This window comes from Rattus rattus, chromosome 5 (assembly GCF_011064425.1).
Source record: "Rattus rattus isolate New Zealand chromosome 5, Rrattus_CSIRO_v1, whole genome shotgun sequence".
Taxonomy (NCBI): Eukaryota; Metazoa; Chordata; class Mammalia; order Rodentia; family Muridae; genus Rattus; species Rattus rattus.
Window position 1 is genome coordinate 132060178 of NC_046158.1, and position 20171 is coordinate 132080348.

Here is a 20171-nt window from a genome sequence, read left to right on the forward strand (position 1 = left end):
TCTGTGAGTTCAAGGCCAGCATGGGTGAGGTGCATCAAGAACAAGCAAGCTTTTTTTTTTCTTTAATGTATGTATTTTTTTTTCCCTAAAATGTAAAAATGGGCTAAATTTAAAAGATTTGAAATGGGTTCTTCCTCAATTGTTCTGACCAAACTTGAACTCACTCTATAGTCTAGACAGGCGTCAAACTTTCAATCTGTTTTCCTTTGCTCCCAAATGCTATTACAAGGCTGACTCCATTGGACAGGGTGGCAACCACCTCTTGAAACAGCCCAGCAGGGAGCTCTATTCCTGTCAGCTTAGCTTTCTCTAGAACTGACAGCAGTCAGTAGACTCTCTGGGGGAATGAATAATTAGTTGCTATTGATTAATATTCCAGTTTTCTTCTCTGGTTGTCCAATGCCTTTCCAGTCCTTTAAGCAAGTCTTTTTTTAAATTACTTATTTAATTTTATGCTTTTATTTATTTTTCATATAGGAGGAGGTGTCACGTGCGCGTGCATGCATGATGAGCATGTGGAAGTCAGAAGCTCTCTCCAGCTACCACGTGGCACATACACACACACCACACACACATATACCCACATACACACACATACACACCACACACACACACATACACACACACCATACCCACATACACCCACATACAGACACACACCCCACAATTCTTTTAAGTAGTGCAAAGTTCAAACATTGTGTTATGTTGGTAGCAGCTGGCAAACACTGCAGTGTGTAAGGAGCTGAGGAGGGAGTTCAGCTTATTAGCAATATGTTGCTTTTTCTTTTTTTCGACTACACTGACCTTAAACTTCTAATCCTTTAGATCCTCCTGCCTCATCCTTTGGGGAATGCTGGGATTACAGATGTCACAATCTGTTACTGGAAGCTGGTCTCATTAGTAAGTGTCCCTGCTTTTCTGACGTCCAGACGTTGGGCTGCTGTTCATTCTTCCACCAAGTGTTTGTGTGAATTCTTTGCTGTGGGGAAGGGGACTATAATGTCACCTAGGGAAACTATAATATCACTGTAATGCTCTCCTAGGAGGTATATAGTATTTTACCTCTGTTTCTTAGGGTAGTCCTGAGTGACAAGTCTGAACTTCAGTTTCCTGTTTCTGGTTGTCTAGAGCTCTGGAGTCAATCTTTGGGAGGCACAGTGAGGGACAGGCCCCCATCTATACCCTATACCAGGCTGGTCTTGAGGAAGTGTGGTTTAAGATAAACTATTCATTCATTTATTCAGATAGACCCATTCATTCATTCATTCATTCATTCATTCATTCGTTTGTTGAGACAGGGTATAATAGCCCTGGCTATCCTGGAATTCGATTTGTAGACCAGTCTGGTCTTGAACTCACAGAGATCTATCCACCCCTGCCTCCTGACTGCTGGGGTTAAAGGCCTGTGCCAGTCCCCTCAACACACACCCCAAGCCCTTTCACTCCACCCCATACCCGTTTAGGATAAGCACTTGATTCTCCTGCCTCTGCCTTCTGAGTGCTGGGATTGTAAGCATGTGCCCCCACACCAGGTTTTATACCATGCTGAGGAAAACCAGGGCTTCCAGCATGCTAGGCAAGCTGTCCTCCAACTGCTACATCCCAAGGGTGACACTGTGTCCTAGACATAATAATGCTTCTAGGGCAACAGCTAAGGATCCTGGGAGGTCTTAAGGCACCCTTTCTTTTGTAAATAAACTAAACAAGTCTGTCTTTAGTGTTGTGAAGAGAACTACAATAGATGAAGGCAAATTTCACACAGCTCTGTCTCTGAGAGTGCTAAGGAATGGCCGTGGCTATTATAGAAACCAGGCAAAGAGCAAGGCAGAGACGAGCTCAGAGAGCACGAGAAGCATCTACACTGTGGCCCTTATCTAGCTCAGGTCTCAGACTCTGTTCTCTGAGACCCGAACTCCTAGTTCAACAGACCTAGGTCTTGGTCCGAGGGACTTTACAGTTCACTTTCTAGAAATTGAGTCAGCTTCGGAGTCCAAAATAAAGGAGAACCAGCCTTAAAATCTGTGTCAGAACATGAACGTGATGTGGCAGAGCACACCTGTAGTCTCAGCGAAGGAATCCAGCTCAGCTGGGGAGGGGCCTCGGTCCTGAGGGGTTTGGGGTGGCAGGGTGTGAGAAAACCTCCCAAACCGCCCGAGCTGTAGGGCTGGGTGGGGGAGACTCGGCAGGTGTGGGGCGGGGAGGTAAGTTGACCCTTGGTCAGCAACCGCACCCACGAGGAAAGCATTCCCAGGCCTCCCGCCCTAAGTCTGCAGGTGACAGGCTCAGGGGCGGGGGTTAGAAGGGGGGGGGGAGCGGAGAATGCTCCAGCCCAGTTTGCCGTCTCCATGGCGACCGCCCGCGCGGCGCCAGCCTGACAGCCCGTCCGGGTTTTATGAATGGGTGACGTCACGGGCCTGGCGTCTAACGGTCTGAGCCGCTTGTTCAGACGCTGACACAGACCAGCCCGAGAAAGGAAAGGGAGGGGGTGATCTCCGCAGCTGCTGCACCGTGGGAGGGAGAGCTTGCTCGGAGGCCTTCAAGAAGGAAAAAAATCTAGCAAAAAGAGTAGAAAAAATTAAAAAAAAAAAAATCACCAGCTGCTGCAGATTTGGACCCTTTCTGCAAAATGCTGCAAATCCAGGGTAGAACTGGGGTCTGTAGTCCCACTCCACCGCGACCCTCTATCTAGTTCAGGTCTCAGATTCTGCCGCTTTAAAGAGGTTCCTAGTATCTCTTCCAGTTCAACTGGCCTAGGTCCTGGATCTAGGGACTTTACAGTTCATTTTCTAGAAACTGAGTCAGGCGCGGAGTTCAAAGTAAAAGGGAGCCTGCTTAAAAAATCTGTCTCAAAACATGATGTGGCAGAGCGCACCTGTGATTCAGAGCAAGGAACATCTTAATTTTAAGGTCATCTACCGCTAGCTACATACCAAGTTCCCAGTCTGGCATGAGCTACAGTTACATGAGACTCTTAAAAAAAAAAAATCAGCAAACCCTCAAAAGTAAATAAATATAAAAATAGAATTTGGCTTTTAATAAGTAAAGATCACAGCCCAGTCTTCCAACAGCATCTGGGAGTCCTTGGCTAGTCCTGAGTCACTGGCCAACCCAGGGCCAGCCTGGTTCCTGTTTCATCTGCAAAACGGACCTGGAGATGTGAGAAAGAGACAGTGAGAAGCTGATTCCTGGGGTCTTTTTGTTAACTGCCAGTATTAGCTTAGCCTCTTTGCTTCCTTAAGGAAGAGCCCACTAACTGCTCTGCCTATGCCCTCCCACCCTCTCAGTTCTTGAGACCCACCACCTCTCCATCAGCCTAAGGGTGTGCTAGTAGATCCAGAGGTGGGACCGGAGGGCAAGCTAAGTCACGCCTCCAGCAACCTATTGGTTGCTTTTGAACGTTCTGAACCCGCCCTGGGTCCGCCCTTATAAAAGGCTGGCCCCAGAGCTGAGCCTACTCATTGTACAACCTTTCTCCAACTTCTTGCTCTCTTCTAACACCCTGTTCTCAGACTCCTCCGCGCCTCTCCGCCTGTCCTCAGGATCATGAAGGTCGCCAGTAGCAGTGCCGCGGCCACCGCAGGCCCCAGCTGTTCGCTGAAGGCAGGCAGGACGGCGGGCGAAGTGGTGCTTGGTCTGTCGGAGCAAAGCGTGGCCATCTCGCGCTGCGCTGGGACGCGCCTGCCCGCCTTGCTGGACGAACAGCAGGTGAACGTTCTGCTCTACGACATGAACGGCTGCTACTCACGCCTCAAGGAGCTGGTGCCCACCCTGCCTCAGAACCGCAAAGTGAGCAAGGTGGAGATACTGCAGCATGTTATCGACTACATCAGGGACCTGCAGCTGGAGCTGAACTCAGAGTCTGAAGTCGCGACCGCCGGAGGCCGGGGGCTGCCCGTCCGGGCCCCGCTCAGCACCCTGAACGGCGAGATCAGTGCCTTGGCGGCCGAGGTGAGGTCCGAGTCAGAGTATTACATTATTCTCCTGTGGGAAACTGAGGCCACGGGAGGGGGGGTGTCCCCCTTACTTCTCAGGAGCATAGTTATTTAGGGGCGACCAATAGGAAAAAGCTCGCGCTTTCATCGTGCCTCCTGGAGTAGAGAAGTGGGAATGCCTCTCCCCTCCAGTTCTTTCCAGTGGGTCTCATGCCTTATCTCGCTCTGGTGTTCACAGGCGGCATGTGTTCCAGCCGACGACCGCATCTTGTGTCGCTGAGGCGGCGCACTGAGGAACCAGATGGATTCCAGCCCTTCAGGAGGCAAGAGGAAAAAAAGTGCTCTCGGTTCCCCAGGGGAACCCGGGGAAAGACACTACCGCGGCCCCGGGACTCTTGACGGATCTGTCCAGGGGGTAGAGGGTTGATCAACGGAGTCTCACCCTCTCCACCTTTCAGCCTCCAGAGACTTTGAGGAGGGGGTTATTCAACCCCGTGTGTGTCTGTTTTTTTGAAAAAGCAGACATTTTTTTTTAAATGGTCACATTTCGTGCTTCTCAGATTTCTGAGAAAATGTTTTGTATTGTATATTACAATGATCACTGGCTGAGAATATTGTTTTACAATAGTTCTTATGGGGGTGGGTTTTTTGTTGTTATTAAACAAACACTTTAGATAACGTTGCAGTGACTTCTTGGATGGGGGAGGGGGCTGGGCAGGAGTGACCTCTGACCATTTTCACAGCTGGTGTTGAGAATCTGGGGGACTGGATGGCCACATCTGGGCTGTCATTCTTACCGAACTGAATGAGTGTTTCCGGTGTCTTTAATGTCTATTCTTTCCCTCATCCCTGGCCATTTTCCTGTTCCCTAGTGTCGTAAAATTAAAGCCCTCTAGACCTCTAGTAGGGCTTTCTCTCGACAGGGTCCCTAGGCCATCTGGATCACCCTGGGAGGTTGTTAAAATGCAGATGGACCTGCTGGGTCCCCTGCTCTGGGCTGGGGAGTATTCAAGCCATTCAAGTTGAGAAGGCTGGTCACTGGACCATCCATTTTCTCACCAAGGGCAGGCGGGGGGGGGCGGGGGGGGTTGTGTATGATGAGACCTAGTGAAAAGGGCCTGCCTAAGGTCATAGCTTTCCTGAAGCAGGACTTCTGTTGCCCCCTCTTCCCTGCTGAGCCACCTTCCTCTGGATGCCAGCAGGTTGCCCTAGGGTTCCTGCCTTGTCCAAGTGGGTGATGAAATTGGCAGGGTTAGGCTGTACACAGCTGCAGGGCCACCTGCTCTGGGTCTGAACTCAGCCCCTCACCCTGGCCTGGCTCTACTAGCAAATCAACGCCCCAGCCCTCCCCAGGCTACTGTGTGGGTGAGTCAGGTCCCCACCTCTGGGAAGGCTTTCCTTAGGTTTGTCTACCTGGACACGTGGATTTGCACTCACAAGGGCAGTAGTGCACAAATATCAGTCCGTGCCTGTGTGTGACCTGAGTGACTGGTGGTAGGAACTGGGGCATCTCTCCTATGCAGGCTTGGACTGGGGTGGTGGATGTGTGTAGCAAGGCGCACATGGGTTCTTTAGTGCGTGTGCCCTCCAGCCCTTGGGACTTTGCTGTGTGCATTGTGCCCATCCCTGCCCGGCTCTAGGTTGATATAATGGGCTACAGAGTCACACTGGGCTCCTTGGCATTCCTAGGCCACTGCCAGTCTAGGTAGGGCAGGAGTGGGGCAGCAAACCATTCCTCAAAATGTACAATTCCCACCTTCCTGGCCAATTGTGAGTTAGACCTGGAGGATACCATTCTTCAAGTACCCCTGCCAGGCTAATTACCTCAGAGAAATGGAGTCCCAGAAAGGGCAAAGACCTTGTCCCCAATAGTAAGAATTATTGATATAGTTTGTCACTAAACAAAATAAACCAGTTGTACTAAAGGCATGTTCCAGCCAGCCTGGTCTGTGTAGCAAGATCCAGGCAACTTAGAGCTACATAGGGAGACCCTGTCTCACAATATGAAATAATTAAAACTCAAACAACATCTAGAACCAGGAGCCAGACTGCTCCTTTGCCTGGAGAATTTAAGGATCCCCATTAGGGCTAAAGGTAGGATTCTGAGCCAGTTTTACCATGGAAGAAACAAACTGAACAACAACAAAAAAAAAATTGGGATTATTTATCGAGCACTTATATTAAGTTTGACTAAGTTACGTTAACTTTAACACTAAACCAGGTTCATAAAATGATCTCAAGCTTTTGATGGATTTTACTTTGGTAGTACTTTTATTTGTAGGTGATTAAACCCTTTGCTGTGCCCTCTCCACCTGGGCAGTTTTATAGTACCAACCTCACAGAATCGTCCAGAATAAACGAAACCCAGATCAGACTTCAGCATGCAGCCTGGTACATAAGACAGTTAGAAATTATTAATCGGAGGCACACGTGTGCGCCCACTTCCTCCGCCTGTGTGGGTCCCCCTTGCAAGCCCACCCACAGGGACGTGGGCGTGTCCCCGCGTGCATCTCTACCCTCCAGAGCGGCCTTCTAGCCCAGAAAGGGGCCGCTGCGCCCCTGGCCACTCCCCCCTTCCCCCTCCCCTGCCATCCAGGCACACTCTGGCTTCCACGTTTCCCTCTCTTCCTCTTTGGCCCGGACCCAGCCCATCTGGAGGCCGGCTCCGCAGCGGCCTGGGAGCGTTTCCATCAGCTGGGCCCGAGGAATGCGGAGCTATTTAACCTGAGCATCCCCAGGTGTACGGAGGCGCCTGGCTGTCTGGGCCCGCCGACTTTGGCACGGCCGCGCTAGACAAACAGCGGCCGCCCCCGCCCTGCCCCTCCGCCCGCAGCTGCAGCCCGGCCTGGGAACAGGGCGGGCGTCGGCAGCTTGCATAAGAGGCACCAAGGAGGGAGGGGGCCAGAGGCCACCAGTGTGTGCACATATCCCCAATTGTGTGTGTGTGTGTGTGTGTGTGTGTGTGTGTGTGTGTACCCCAGACCAAGGGCCAGAGACCACCAGTGTGTGCACATATCCCCAATTGTGTGTGTGTGTGTGCGCGTGTGTACCCCAGTCCAAGGGCCAGAGACCACCAGTGTGTGTATGTGTGTGTGTGTGTGTGTGTGTGTGTGTGTGTGTGTTGCATAGTGTGATAGTGTGAGAGAACCCCAAACCCAGGGACAGAGGCCACCAACGTGTGTGTGTGTGTGTGCAAAAGCCAAACCCTCCCCTTTTGGAAATCATTAACATCTCAACCCCTCCCAGACAGACTTGGTGCTGCTAGGAGCAGGGCAAAGACTGAAGACAGGACAAGTTCCCTGGGTGCTGGACTCAGGGTCCTCCTTATCGTACTTAACAAACACACAGTGCTTAGGATTCGATCGGCCTTATCCTATCCTTCGTCTTAGACAAAAGGCCAAAAAGTGATTAGGCATTACCTACATTAAACTTTCAAGAGTAGCAACTTATTTAACCCCTTAGTGGCCCAATGCAATCTTAAGCTCATTTTGATTGAGCGTTAGTACTGAGCCTTCTCTCCAACCCCTGAAGCTCATTTTAATAGCAATAATAGTAACGGTTGACTAACCTGTTTCTTTAGTAGTGGGGAACCAAACCCTGAGCCTCGAACACGCTCATAACCAGCCACATCCCTGGCTCTTGCTTTTTTGAGACAGCATCTCTCTGTGTAGCCCGCCCCTGCCTGTCAACTGGCCTGAAACTGCATATTCTTCACTCTGGGATTACAAACTGAGCAGGGGGATCAGGAATTCAAGGTGATCCTAACCTACAGAGCAAATCTGAAGTCAGCCTGGGCTACATGACACCCTGTCTCAAACAACAAGAAGAACAAAACATAATGCACCGAGAAAGGTAGAAATAACCCAGGCTTCCTCAGATCCAAGATGTCCTGGGTTAGGTTCTACGTGACTTGGCTTTGGGAGAACACATGCCTTATGAGGGCATCAAGCTCTGACATCTACTTGTATCAGTATCCCCAACCCCAGGAACCAGTGGCACTTCTTATTCATATACAAGTCCACTCCTGCCCAGGCCCTGAGCAAATCATTCAGGCATAGGGCTGCAGTGCTGGCTTGATGCAGGTGCTGCTTTATTCACTCCCCCACTCCCAACCATGTCACGTTTTTATAGTACTGGGGATTGAACCCAGGGCCTCACATATGCTAGGCAAGGGGTCTGCTGTTGTGTATTATCTTGATTCTGGCTACACTATACTCTTTAACTGCTTCCTCACACGGACTTTTTCTTAATACCATGCATTTTGTTGTTTGGTTGCTTGCTTGTTTTCATTCATTCATTCATTCATTCATTCATTCTTGAGACAAGGTCTCACTATGTAGCCCTGGCTGGTCCCGGAACTTACTATGTAGGTCAAGCTAGCTTCAAACTTATAGAGATCCACCTGCCTCTGCATCCAGAGTGTTAGGATCAAAGGCGTGTGCTGCCACATCCAGGTTTTTGGATGTTGTTGTTGTTGGGTTTTTTGGTGTTTTTGTTTTGTTTTGAGACAAGGTTTTACTCTGTAGCCCAGGCTGGCCTTAGACCCCAGATAGTTCTGCCACAGTTGCTAGGGTTAGAAGTACGATCCAGCCACTGCACCCAGCAATAACACTTACTGAACACCAGAACTGCCATCCAGGGAGGGTTACCCAATGCCCAGGGTCACATAGCTGGCTTCTCGGGGTTGTAGGCAGATCTCAGATTCTGGCTGTGGTAGTGAGGGAGGTGAGTCACAGGGCCAGGCAGGAGTTGGGTGAGGCAAGGGTGAGGACCAGGCGCTACTTTCCTGGAAAAGGAAGGGAAGAGGAAACCAGGGCTAGGAGGAACCACAGGTGGGGGGGGGAGCAGGCCTGGCTCTCTTATCTCTCTGACCCCACCCTGGCTGGCTCTGCTTCCTGTCCCTAACTCTTGCAAAACCTTCTTCTTCGCAGAGCTGCCCCCAAGAGAGGTGCCCCAGGCCCTTACAGGGTTGCATCAGGGCATTGTGCAAGGAGCGGTTAGGAGAGGAGGAGAGATGGCTGAGGGCCAAGAGGGAAGCCGGAGAGCCAGCCCCAGTGCCACTTCTGATCGGATGTCTGCTGCTTCTGTCTGGCTCTCAAGCATCCTGAGTTTTCTATCTACCGCTCTGAGGTTCCTGCAAGGTCCGATTGATATGCTCTGAGCTTGAGGCTAAACCACAGTCACTTCTCCCTGGAAATGTATAGGAATCCCAACTGTCATTCATCCTGTAGTTAGACGCCCCTTCCCATGCATTAGGGACAGACTGCAGTAACTAAGAATTCCAACAAGACTCCGTACCGTCTAGGAGTTTCCATTCTTAGTTGGAGATTAACAGTGAATGAACACACACACACACACACACACACAGAGAGAGAGAGAGAGAGAGAGAGAGAGAGAGAGAGAGAGGCGGCAGCGGCAGGAAAGGAGGTTCATTTAATCTGAAATTACCCAAGCTTAAACTCCAAGGTCCGCCCCCCCCCAACCCCCAGGGTTTCCCTGTTTAGCCCTGGCCATCCTCACTCTTAAGAGTTTGAAGTTCACAGGTTTCTTTGTGGAGTTTGTAAAAATTGTATGTTAGAAGCTCCACAAAAACTAGGTTGTGCCTGTATATGAGGCGAGGCAAGACAGAAGTATCACGCTGTTGTGTCTGTTGTGTTTGTGTGCCTTTCTTGGGTTTGAGACCTGGGATCTCTAAGCCAGGAGGAGAATGGGGAAATTTTCTGAGAGGGGAACCAGTGGACCCTCCCTCTCCCAGCAGCCCCCAAGGAACAACCATGGGTTGTGTGGGATCATTTTTTCCTCTGTCCACTCGCGCCCCCTCTTGGAAGAACTGGAACTGCGCCCGCATGGGCGAGAAACCCTGCCTAGGTCCCGAGGTTAGAGACGACCTGAACCCTGGCGGCCTCTAATGGACTGCCAGAGTATTAAACGCAAGTGTGTGTGTGTGTGTGTGTGTGTGTGTGTGTGTGTGTGTGTGTGTGTGTTCCAGAAACTTCCACCCACAGCTGAGCTCTGATTAAGATCTTATGTATCTGGGCTGGAGAAATGTCTCAGGCTAAGAGCAGGCACTGTTTTTGCCTGAGTTCAGTTCCTAGCACTTAAACACTGGATGGCCTCCTTAACTCCAGCTCCGGGGACATCTGATGCTACCGGATTCCTCAGACACCTGTATTCAGGAGACATCTGCATTCAGGAGCACACACCTATATACATAATTTTAAAACTAATAATAAAATGCATCTTTAATAAAACCCTAGAGCCAGGACAATATTTTCACAAGACCTACAACCTTCTATTTAACAGTTGGTTCCTGTCAGGATAAAGCAGTGAAAAGGTACCTTGGTGGGTTCGAGGCCAAGGCGTGTAACTAAGAACTGGCACAACAGATCTAATCCAAGAAGTTTATTGGGGGTGAGGGAGAGTGAAAGGCCTTCTGGGAATGCCGGGAGACAGAGAGAAAAAACAAGACAGACAGCGGCTCGGGTGGCCTGGACCTTTTAAAGGGAGTGCACATTGCTATGCAGCTCGAAGCAGCTGTGGGAATGCACTGCACCTGGCGACAATGACAACGGCACTGGGCAATGATGTAAGCTGAGTCACTGAAAGGCAGTCTGTTGGAGCACGCCTGATTTATGACAGGTCCCGTCTCCTAAAGCTTCCAGAACCTTCCAAAATAATACCACCACCTGTGAGGAACATTTTCTATTCAAATCATAACACAGACCTTGTCTCATGACTAACCGTACAGGGCTAATGGTCTATCTTGGGGTGGAACACATGCTTTACATGTTCCAAGCCCTGGAACTTGCTGTGTAGACCTGCAGAGAAATGCTTGCCTTAAAGGTGTGTTCTCAGGCTCCACTCCAGAGTTTTGTTTCTGTTAGCTAATATTGAGGCAGGGTCTCAAGTCTGGCTCAGGTTGACCTGGAATTCACACTATAGCCCAGGTGGCCTTGAACTCAAGAATTCTCCTGCCTCAGCGTCCTGTCTGAGAGATCACAGACATCATGTCTGGCTGTTCCCAGTTGATTCAGAACACTAAGTTTGGGGTTGCTTGTGAGTGAGCGTAGCTGGGGTAACCTCTCTTATTCACTTGTTCAGTGTGCTTCTCTATCTAGACTGAGGACTCCCTCCCTGAGCATCCTGCCTCCTGCCCCGTGTCTGCTACCTGACACAAAGTCACCTCTCAGTAAGCACGTGTACCATAAAAGAAGGTAGATGAATAGATGCAAATGTACTACACTAGTGTCCGGCTCCTTATCCAACTGGGTGGACTCTGGGACAACCCTGAGGAGAGCCTGCCACTGAGGAAAGGGGACTGTGAGCTGTGAACATCTAGAGTCCACAAGCCTGGACAAGGGCATTGAGAACAGCTCTGGTTACAAAAGCCCAGGGCCCTTATGTGCTCACCTGCATCTTTTTCTTGTTCTGACCTGTAGACTTTACACACACACACACACACACACACACACACACACACACACACACAAACTTCAAACAACGTTTGCCAAATCTCCTTTATCTGAATTCATCTCCTCCGGGAAGCAGGTCCAGCTTGGGAACTCTCAAAGTCTCCCCCGAGGCTCTGGTTTGGATTTGAAGTGACCGTTTCACGTATTCAGGGCTTGGTCTCTAGCTAATGACACTGCTGGAGGGTGACTGAACCACAGCGGTGTCTTCACAGCCTTTTATCTTTTGACACAGGGTTCCCCAGGCTTCAGAATCCTGTCTTAAAATAGAAAGCAAAAAAAAAAAAAAAAAAGGTTTGGGGGGTGTGGAAGAGCATTCACCAGGCATGTGTAAAACCACGGGGTCAATCTCTAGTAGGGGAGACAAGCCGGGGTGTGTGTGTATATGAAGTATGGAACCGTGCACCTATAACTCCCATGCTCCTATGCCAGGGAGGTAGAGACCCAAGGATCCCTGTGCTCTCTGGTCAGCCAAGCCCGGTCAATGAACAGTAGGTTCAGTGAGAGACCCTGTCTTGTAAACTAAGATGGAGAGCAATAAGTAATAATGGAACACTGGGTTCGGTCCCCAGCTCCGAAAAAAAGAACCAAAAATAAATAAATAAATAAAAATAATGGAACACACATGACGCTGACCTCTGGTGCACACACACGTACACACACGTGTGTACACACCCATACAAATACACATGCCTGCACCTCACAAATTGAAGTAATAATATGAGGCTGGGGAGAGAGCTCGCTGGTTAGGAGCGCTTCCAGAGGTCCCTGTTCAGTTACCAGCAAGCATGTGGGGCAGCTCGAGACTGACTACTTGTAACTCTGGCTCCAGGGGATCTACACCCTCTATTGGGCTCTGCAGCCACCTCCACACAAGTGTAGACTCACAGTGACATCCACACATAAATAAAAAGATATATCTTTAACAAAATAACAACGGGGCGTCTGTCTCCCGCTCTCATAGCCATTGTAGAACCTTGAGCTCCAGAGAGAGCATGGGGCAAGCGAGAGGCGGATGAGCACCGAGTAAGCGAGAGGCAGATGAGCACTGAGCGACTCTGTGCCTCACCTAACTCGGGCAAAGGGAGATCCTAAGAAGCAGAGAGGCAAAATGTACTCAGATGCATTCTTTGTGCAAACCTACACCGCGGAACGCAAGAAGCAGCACCCAGATGATTCTGTCAACTTCTCAGAGTTCTCCAAGAAGTGCTCTGCTCAGAGAGGTGAAAGACCATGTCTGGGAAAGAAAAGGGAAAAATTGAAGATAGGGCAAAGGCTGACAAGACTAAGAGAGAAAGGAAAACCTACATCCCCCACAAAGGGGAGGCCAAAAAGTAGTTCAAGGACCCCAATGCACCCAAGAGGCCTTTCTCTTGTTCTGTTCTGAGTACCACCCCAAAATCAAAGGCGAGCATCCTGGCTGAACCATTGGTGATGTAGAAAAGAAACTAGGATAGATGCAGAACAACACTGCTACAGATGGCAGCAGCCCTATGAGACGGCGGGCAAGCAGAAGGAGAAGTACAAGGAGGATATTGCTGCCTACAGAGCTAATGGGGTTATCAGGGCTGAAAACAGCAAGGAAAGGAAGAGGAAGATGAGGAAGAGGATAAGGAAGAGGAGGAAGAAGAGGAAGAGAGGAAGATGAAGATAAAACGGTGGAGGTGATGATGATGATGATGACGACGACAACGACGACAACGACGACGATGACGACGACGACAACTGTTGGTTCTAGCACAGTGTTTTTCTTGTCTAGGAAGCCTTTAACCTCTCCTGTACACAACTCACTCCTTTTCAAGAAGAGAATTAAAATGTACTGCTGTGTAAGATTTGTTTTTAAACTGTACAGTGTCTTTTTAGTTAACACACTACCGAAGGTGTCCTTAGCTAGCTCTGTCCTGGTGGCACTTTTTTTTTTCTTTTCTTTTTTTCGGAGCTGGGGACCGAACCCAGGGCCTTGCGCTTGCTAGGCAAGCGCTCTACCACTGAGCTAAATCCCCAACCCCGGCATGGAAATTTAAAGCAGGTTTTTGTTGGTGCACAGCACAAATTACTTATGTATGGGGACAGTAGTTTGGTTTTCATTTTTGGTTTTTCTTTTGTTTTTTTTTGGGGGGGCTTATACAAAGATAATTGTTCCTCTATTAACTGAAAACCACTCTGTAATTGCAAAAAAGGGGAGGCTGTTTTGTTGACATTCTGAATGCTTCTAAGTAAATACAATTTTGTTATTAAAAATAAATAATAACAGGCCAAGTATGGTGGTGCATGCTTTCAACCGTAGCCTTTGGGAGGCAGAAGCAGATGGACCTCTGTGAGTTCAAAGCCAGCCAAGTCTACATAGTGAGTTCTAGATCAACCAGGGCTACATAATGTGAGGCCATGTCTTAAAAATTAACAATAATTCTAAAGTAGGGCTGGTTCAGGGCCTCGGTGGTTAAGAGAAGTCGCTGCTCTTGCAGGGGACCTGGGATCAGTTCCGGAACTCATGCAGCAGCTCATAACAATATGTTACTTCTGTTCCAGGAGACCCAATTCTGCCTGGCTTCCTAGGGCACCAGAGATCCGTGTCTCTAAAGAAACATACACACAGAGCAGCAGGGAGGGGGACACTCATAGGTATAACATTAAAAATAAGGCTAGAGGTAGAGCCAGGCAGATGTGAGTTCAAGGACAGCCTGGTCTACAAAGCGAGTTCCAGGACAGCCAGGGCTACACAGAGAAACCCTGTCTTGAACAACATCAGTAAATATTCTCCTGTGTTCTAAGAAGCCCAGTAGAGAGCACCTTATCCGTGGTTGGGGTTCATCTCAGCAGCTATGTGACTCAATATCAAATGCCCTGGCAGGATGGACGGAGAAAGGTAAGACACCACTCCCTGCCTCTGGGACGTTTTCCCTAGCAATTGGATCATGAGAAAAATGTTGGGGAATCTCTAAAATTAATTATTTTTAATATAAGTGTCACCAGTGAATTAATCCAGCAGCTGTATTTCTTTACCCTGGCTAGTCCCCGATAACCACACAGAGAAACCAAGATTTATTTCAAGCTGCCAGTCAATATGTGGGCAGTAAAATGATTTATATTAACCCCTAATCTAATCTGGCCACCTCCCAGCCCCATCTCCATGTTTAATATTGTTCTGAGCCTTTGGGCTTTACATGGTTTTTTCTCATGGTGTCTTCTCAGAAGCCCTTCCTCCTGACTGAAACTTCTTCCTTCTCTCTCTCCACCCCGTGGCTGGCAGAAGTTTCTTCCCTAGTCTCTCTTCTGCCCAACCATTGGGTGAGCAGCATTTATTGACAAGGCAGAGAATAAACGGTAAGAATTGTTTACATAGACTTGAGACAGGACCTTCTTGACATAAGCACTGCAATGCTGTGCCCGGATTGAAACAAGATATGGGGCAGAGACATCAGCATTTGAATAACACAAAGGGTAAGCTTTACAGTGTACAAAACACACCTACAGGAATCCAAACAGTCAGGCGCTTCTAAGGTCAGGACCAAAAGGTCTGAAGAACTGTCACAGATCAGTGAGGCAGAGAAGATGTGACATTAAACATAACGCTAGACCTTGGAATCCCATGAACAGGAAAACGACATGAATGAGAAAACAAGTGACATCCAAAGAACTTCTGTACCTAAGTTAATGTCAAGACACCGAAACTGACTTAGCCAGACTGGAGAGACAGCTCAGGAGGACCCAAGTTCAAATCCCCAGCACTTATGTAAAAAGCCTAACTCAAAAAAGTAAGGCAAAGAATGATAGAAATCCTCTCTTCTGGCCTCCTAGTAGCCATGCGCACACACACACAAGCACACACATCAGTGACCCAGGAAGAACCCTTTAGGGTAGAGAGGTGAAAGTAGGAAAGTAGGTTGATAAGAAATCCACCAATTTGTGGGGTTTTCTTTGTTTGTTTGTTTTGTTTTTGTTTTTGTTTTTGAAGCAGGGTTTCTCCATGTAACAACCCTGGCTGTCCTAGAACTAACTCTAGACCACTGACCTTGACTTCACAGATCTGGGATTAAAGGTGTGTCCCACCATGCCAAGCTATAATTATGGCTCACAGACCAAAAGGTCTGTAAAGAAATTACAAAATAATTTGAAATTGAGTTAATAGCATAAAACATCAAAATTTATAAGATGCATCTAAAGCAAAATGGAGAATTGTATAGCAATACACACACACACACACACACACACACACATACACACACATACACACACACATACACACACACACACACACATACACACACACACATACACACACACACACACACACACACACACACACACACACACACACACACACACACACCACACACACACACACACACACACACACACACACACACACATACACACACACACACACACACACACACACACACACACACATACACACACACACACACACACACACACACACACACACACACACACACACACACACACACACACACACACACACACACACATATATATATATTCCAAGTCAATAATGCAGACTTCTACTTCATGAAACTGAAAAAAGAAAAACTAAAGCTAAGTAAGTGAGACAAAGACATAAGAAAGTATGAAGTGTGCTGGGAGACGGCTGAGGTGAGTTAAGAGTTTTCTGTTCTTGGCCAGGACCCCCAGCACCTACATCCCCAGCTCACATCTACCTGTAACTCTGCTCCAGAGGACGTGATGCCCCTTTCTGGCGTCCTTGGGTACCTGCACTCATACATGAATCCACACACAAGAGTAAAAATAAACACAACTTCTATTTTTAAAAAGAGAAAGAGGGGTTGGGGATTTAGCTCAGTGGTAGAGCGCTTGCCTAGCAAGCAGAAGGCCCTGGGTTCAGTCCCCAGCTCTGAAAAAAAGAAAAAGAAAAGAAAAAAAAAGAGAGAGAGAGAGAGAGAGAGAAAGAGCAGAGGGCTGGAGAGATGGCTCAGTGGTTAAAATCACTGTCTGCTCTTCTAGAGGTCCTGAGTTCAATTCCTGGCAACCACATGGTGGCTCATCTGGCCTGCAGGTATACATGCAGATAGAGTAAAGTAAATAAGTAAATCTTTAAAAAAAAAAAAAAGAGTAAATATCAGGGAACATGGACATAAACAAAACAACGAAAAGAAAAGAAATAATCCCAGGACTTCAGAGGCAGAGGCAGATCTCTGTGAGTTCAAGGCCAGCCTGGACTACAGAGCAGGTTCTAGGGCAGCCAGGAAACCTGTCTTAAAAAAGCCAAAAAAAAAAAAAAAAAAGAAAGAAAGAAAAAGGAAAAGAAAAAAGAAAAAAGGAAGAAAGAAAGAGAAAAAGAAAAGAAAAAAGGAAGAAAGAGAAAAAGAAAGGAAAACAAAAAAAGAAAAGAAACCAAAAACTTTTTTTTTTTAAAACAAGAGTCTCTCTATGCAACTCTGTGTGGCTTGGAACTCACAGAAATCCACCTGCTTCAGCCTCCCCAGTGCTGAGATTAAAGGCACACTCCGCCATGTCAGGCTTAGAGGCCTCTTTCTAAAGTGTTCCCAATACCAAGTTTTAGTGCCCACAGAAAAATGACAAATCCCTTCCTTCTTCACAGGTGCTGACAAGAGTGCTATGCCGCCGGTAAGGAGTATTCCCTACTTTGGTGCCCAACCAGAAATTTTGTTTTTTGAAGTCTCATGTAGCCCAAGATGGCGTCGAACTTGCTATGTGGCTGAGGATGACCTTTCACTCCCTACCTTCCCGTCTGCACTCCCAAGTTCCCAGATTTCAAGAGAGCACCCTGAGGGCCAGTCTCACGCTGGCTCTCAGAGGCAGACTTATTCCCTGGCCAGGTACCCCAGAGTGGCCTGATATGCAGAAAGTCTGTCACAGGTCCAGACCCCACAGAGGATGTTCTTCAATGGCCCCTCATGCACAGCGAACCACCATATCTACCATGCCTGTTGAAGGGGTCCTGGTTTTACTTTTTTCCTCAGCCCTGGGCAGAGCTTCCAAACAGATGTTCCTCATCATAGGCTCACTACATCGAGAGCCTGGAGTTCCCACACAGGCTGGTGGGAAAGGACAGAGAAGAGCAGAGGGTCACGGTCCACATAAGCCTTCCCTAGGGAGGCCCTGTGAGACGAGAAACTGAGGCCCAGAAGTAGCATCGCCCACCCAAGAGCCCACACAGAAGCTACTCTTCCCAGCACGGTTACCCACGCATCTGGGGACGCTGAAGGCACGCTGGGTGTGGTGGCAAAACCCTAGGTTAAATCGCTGGTGGGGGAGGGGCGGGGTGCAGAGCGCTGTGGGGCTGGGGGCGCTGGGCTGTGGCGGTGAAGATGTAAGGTATGCTTCTTCAAGGCTGTATGATTTAGGGTCTTCCTCTGCCCTCTGCCCCAGAAGGTTAACCCGCAGCATACCGTGTCAGTCTCCAGGGGGAAAACTGTCCGTTGGTATCTCGCAAATATAGGATTACTCTGGTTGGAAGGAAAGGGCAGCTCCCAGGGGTGACCACTAGAGACTGGCAGGGCCTGCCCTCGGCAGTTGGCAGAGGGCTATTGGAATCCTGTAACGACGTGTTTACCTTCTCCAGACCCTGCTACCCAGGTCCAGAACAGAGGTAATTTGCATTCTGCCTGTAAGTTCTTTCTAATATCTTCCCTTACGTGTCTACCCTTGTATCTTTCCCTGAAGACTAGACCCCTTGCTTTTAGTAAACTGGGCTGGATGGGCAAACTGGAACCCCAATGGGTGGGTTGGGGATGGGCATATACCATGGACACAAAGCCAGGACACCGTGATGCCAGTTCACAGTGGAACCACAGCCCTACCTACCAGTCCACTGACAATCTTTGGCCTCCCGGACTGAATTCATACCCTTCTCCATTTCCACAGTGTCCCACTTCTAGCCTTTGGCTGCCTCTTGTTCTCTTTTTTTAGGTACTAGAAATTGAACCCAGGGTCTTGGATATGTCGGCCAAGCACTCACCACTAGCCCCAGTCCTCTCTTTAGAATAAAAATCAAGATCCTCCCTGTGCTCATCCCTGTCTCTCCCCTCACTTAGTCTGCCTTTTGCATTCAACCCTGCCCATGCAGCCTCTTTTACTCTGGAAAACACTCAGGCCTTTCTGCCTCTGGGCTCCAACAGGTCTTTCTCTCTGTCTGGAACTGGACTGTGAACCTGTAAGAGCGGGAACTGTGTCTGGTCTTGTCATTGTAGACTGGTAATGAAGGTAGCTGTGTGGGCCCAGGATCAATGCATTCTTAGAAAGAAAAGAAGGAAGAAAGAGAGAGAAAGAGGGGCTGGAGAGATGGCTCATTGGTTAGGGAACTGACTGCTCTTCCAAAGGTCTTGAGTTCAATTCCCAGAAACCACATGGTGACTTACAACCATCTATAACAGGATCCAATGCCCTCTTAGTATGTCTGAAGACAGCTAGAGTGTATTCATAAACATAAAATAAATAAAAAGAGAGAGACAAAGGAAGGAAGAGAGAGGGGGAGGGGGAGGAAGGAAGGAAGGAAGGAAGGAAGGAAGGAAAGAAGGAAGGAAGGAAAAATTAAAGAAAAGAGTTTTGAGGGCTGGAGAGATGGCTCAATGGTTAAGAGCACTGACTGCTCTTCCAGAGGTCCTGAGTTCAAATCCCAGCAACCACATGGTGGCTCACAACCATCTGTAATGGGATCTGATATCCTCTTGTGGTGTGTTTGAAGACAGCTATAATGTACTTATATATAATAAATAAATCTTTTTTAAAAAAGAGTTTTGGGGTTGGGGATTTAGCTCAGTGGTAGAGTGCTTGCCTAGGAAGCGCAAGGCCCTGGGTTCGGTCCCCAGCTCCGAAAAAAAGAACCAAAAAAAAAAAAGAGTTTTGAGTGCTGGGATCAGACCTATACTCATCTATACTAGGTAAGCATTCTGTGTTTGAGCTGTAGCGCCCAGCTCCATCCTTCAACTGTTCTGTTTGTTTGCTTGCTTGCTTTGTTTTTAAGTAAGATCTTTTCATGTAACCCTTTTTGGCCTGGTAATCAATATGTAGCCTAGGCTGGCCTTGAACTCAAGTCTTCTGAGTGCTGGAATTGTAAGCATGTGTCTACACACCTAGCTCCACTGACCTCCTTTTAAGAGAGGTCTGACTTTGTAGCCTAGGTTGGTCTTGAACTCATCATCAGATAAGGGCACTTGCTGAGCGACTCTGACAAATTTGATTCTGGGCCCATGATTCCTGGAAACCTTCTCTGAAGGCCACAGGCTTAGTGTGGTTCATACATGCTCACACTCACACACACTGTGGGGATGCACACTCACACACACTGTGGGGTTGCACACTCTCACACACTGTGGGGTTGCACACTCTCACACACTGTGGGGATGCACACTCTCACACACTGTGGGGATGCACACTCTCACACACTGTGGGGATGCACACTCACACACTGTGGGGTTGCACACTCTCACACACTGTGGGGTTACACACTCACACACTGTGGGGATGCACACTCACACACACTGTGGGGATGCACACTCATACACACTGTGGGGATGCACACTCACACACACTGTGGGGATGCACACTCACACTCATTGTAGGGATGTACACTCACAAACATGTGGGGATGCACACTCACACACACTGTGGAGATGCACACACTCACACACAGTGTGGGGATGCACACACTCACACACACTGTGGGGATGCACACACACACACACTGTGGGGATGCACACTCTCACACACTGTGGGGATGCACACTCACACACACTGTGGGGATGCACACTCACACACACTGTGGGGG

At 48.5% G+C, this 20171-nt stretch overlaps 1 protein-coding gene across 2 annotated transcripts; it reads left to right on the forward strand.

The window, feature by feature from the left end:
- The first annotated feature begins 3443 nt into the window (after positions 1 to 3443).
- On the forward strand, positions 3444 to 4610 carry Id1 (inhibitor of DNA binding 1, HLH protein). 2 transcript variants are annotated; one of them, XM_032904442.1, is made up of 2 exons: positions 3444 to 3953; positions 4171 to 4610. In XM_032904442.1, exons 1-2 carry the CDS (start codon positions 3544 to 3546, stop codon positions 4223 to 4225), a joined length of 465 nt encoding a protein of 154 aa, XP_032760333.1. In that variant the 5' UTR covers positions 3444 to 3543; the 3' UTR covers positions 4226 to 4610. The 2 variants fall into 2 exon arrangements, with proteins under 2 accessions (XP_032760333.1, XP_032760334.1); XM_032904443.1 differs by having other exon boundaries at positions 3445 to 3948.
- The last annotated feature ends 15561 nt before the right edge of the window (positions 4611 to 20171 follow it).

Coding starts and splice junctions, on each gene's coding strand:
- Id1 (XM_032904442.1), top strand. CDS start 3,544: ATGAAGGTCGCCAGTAGCAGTGCCGCGGCCACCGCAGGCCCCAGCTGT. Junction 3,954..4,170: donor GCCTTGGCGGCCGAGGTGAG/GTCCGAGTCAGA, acceptor TGGTGTTCACAG/GCGGCATGTGTTCCAGCCGA.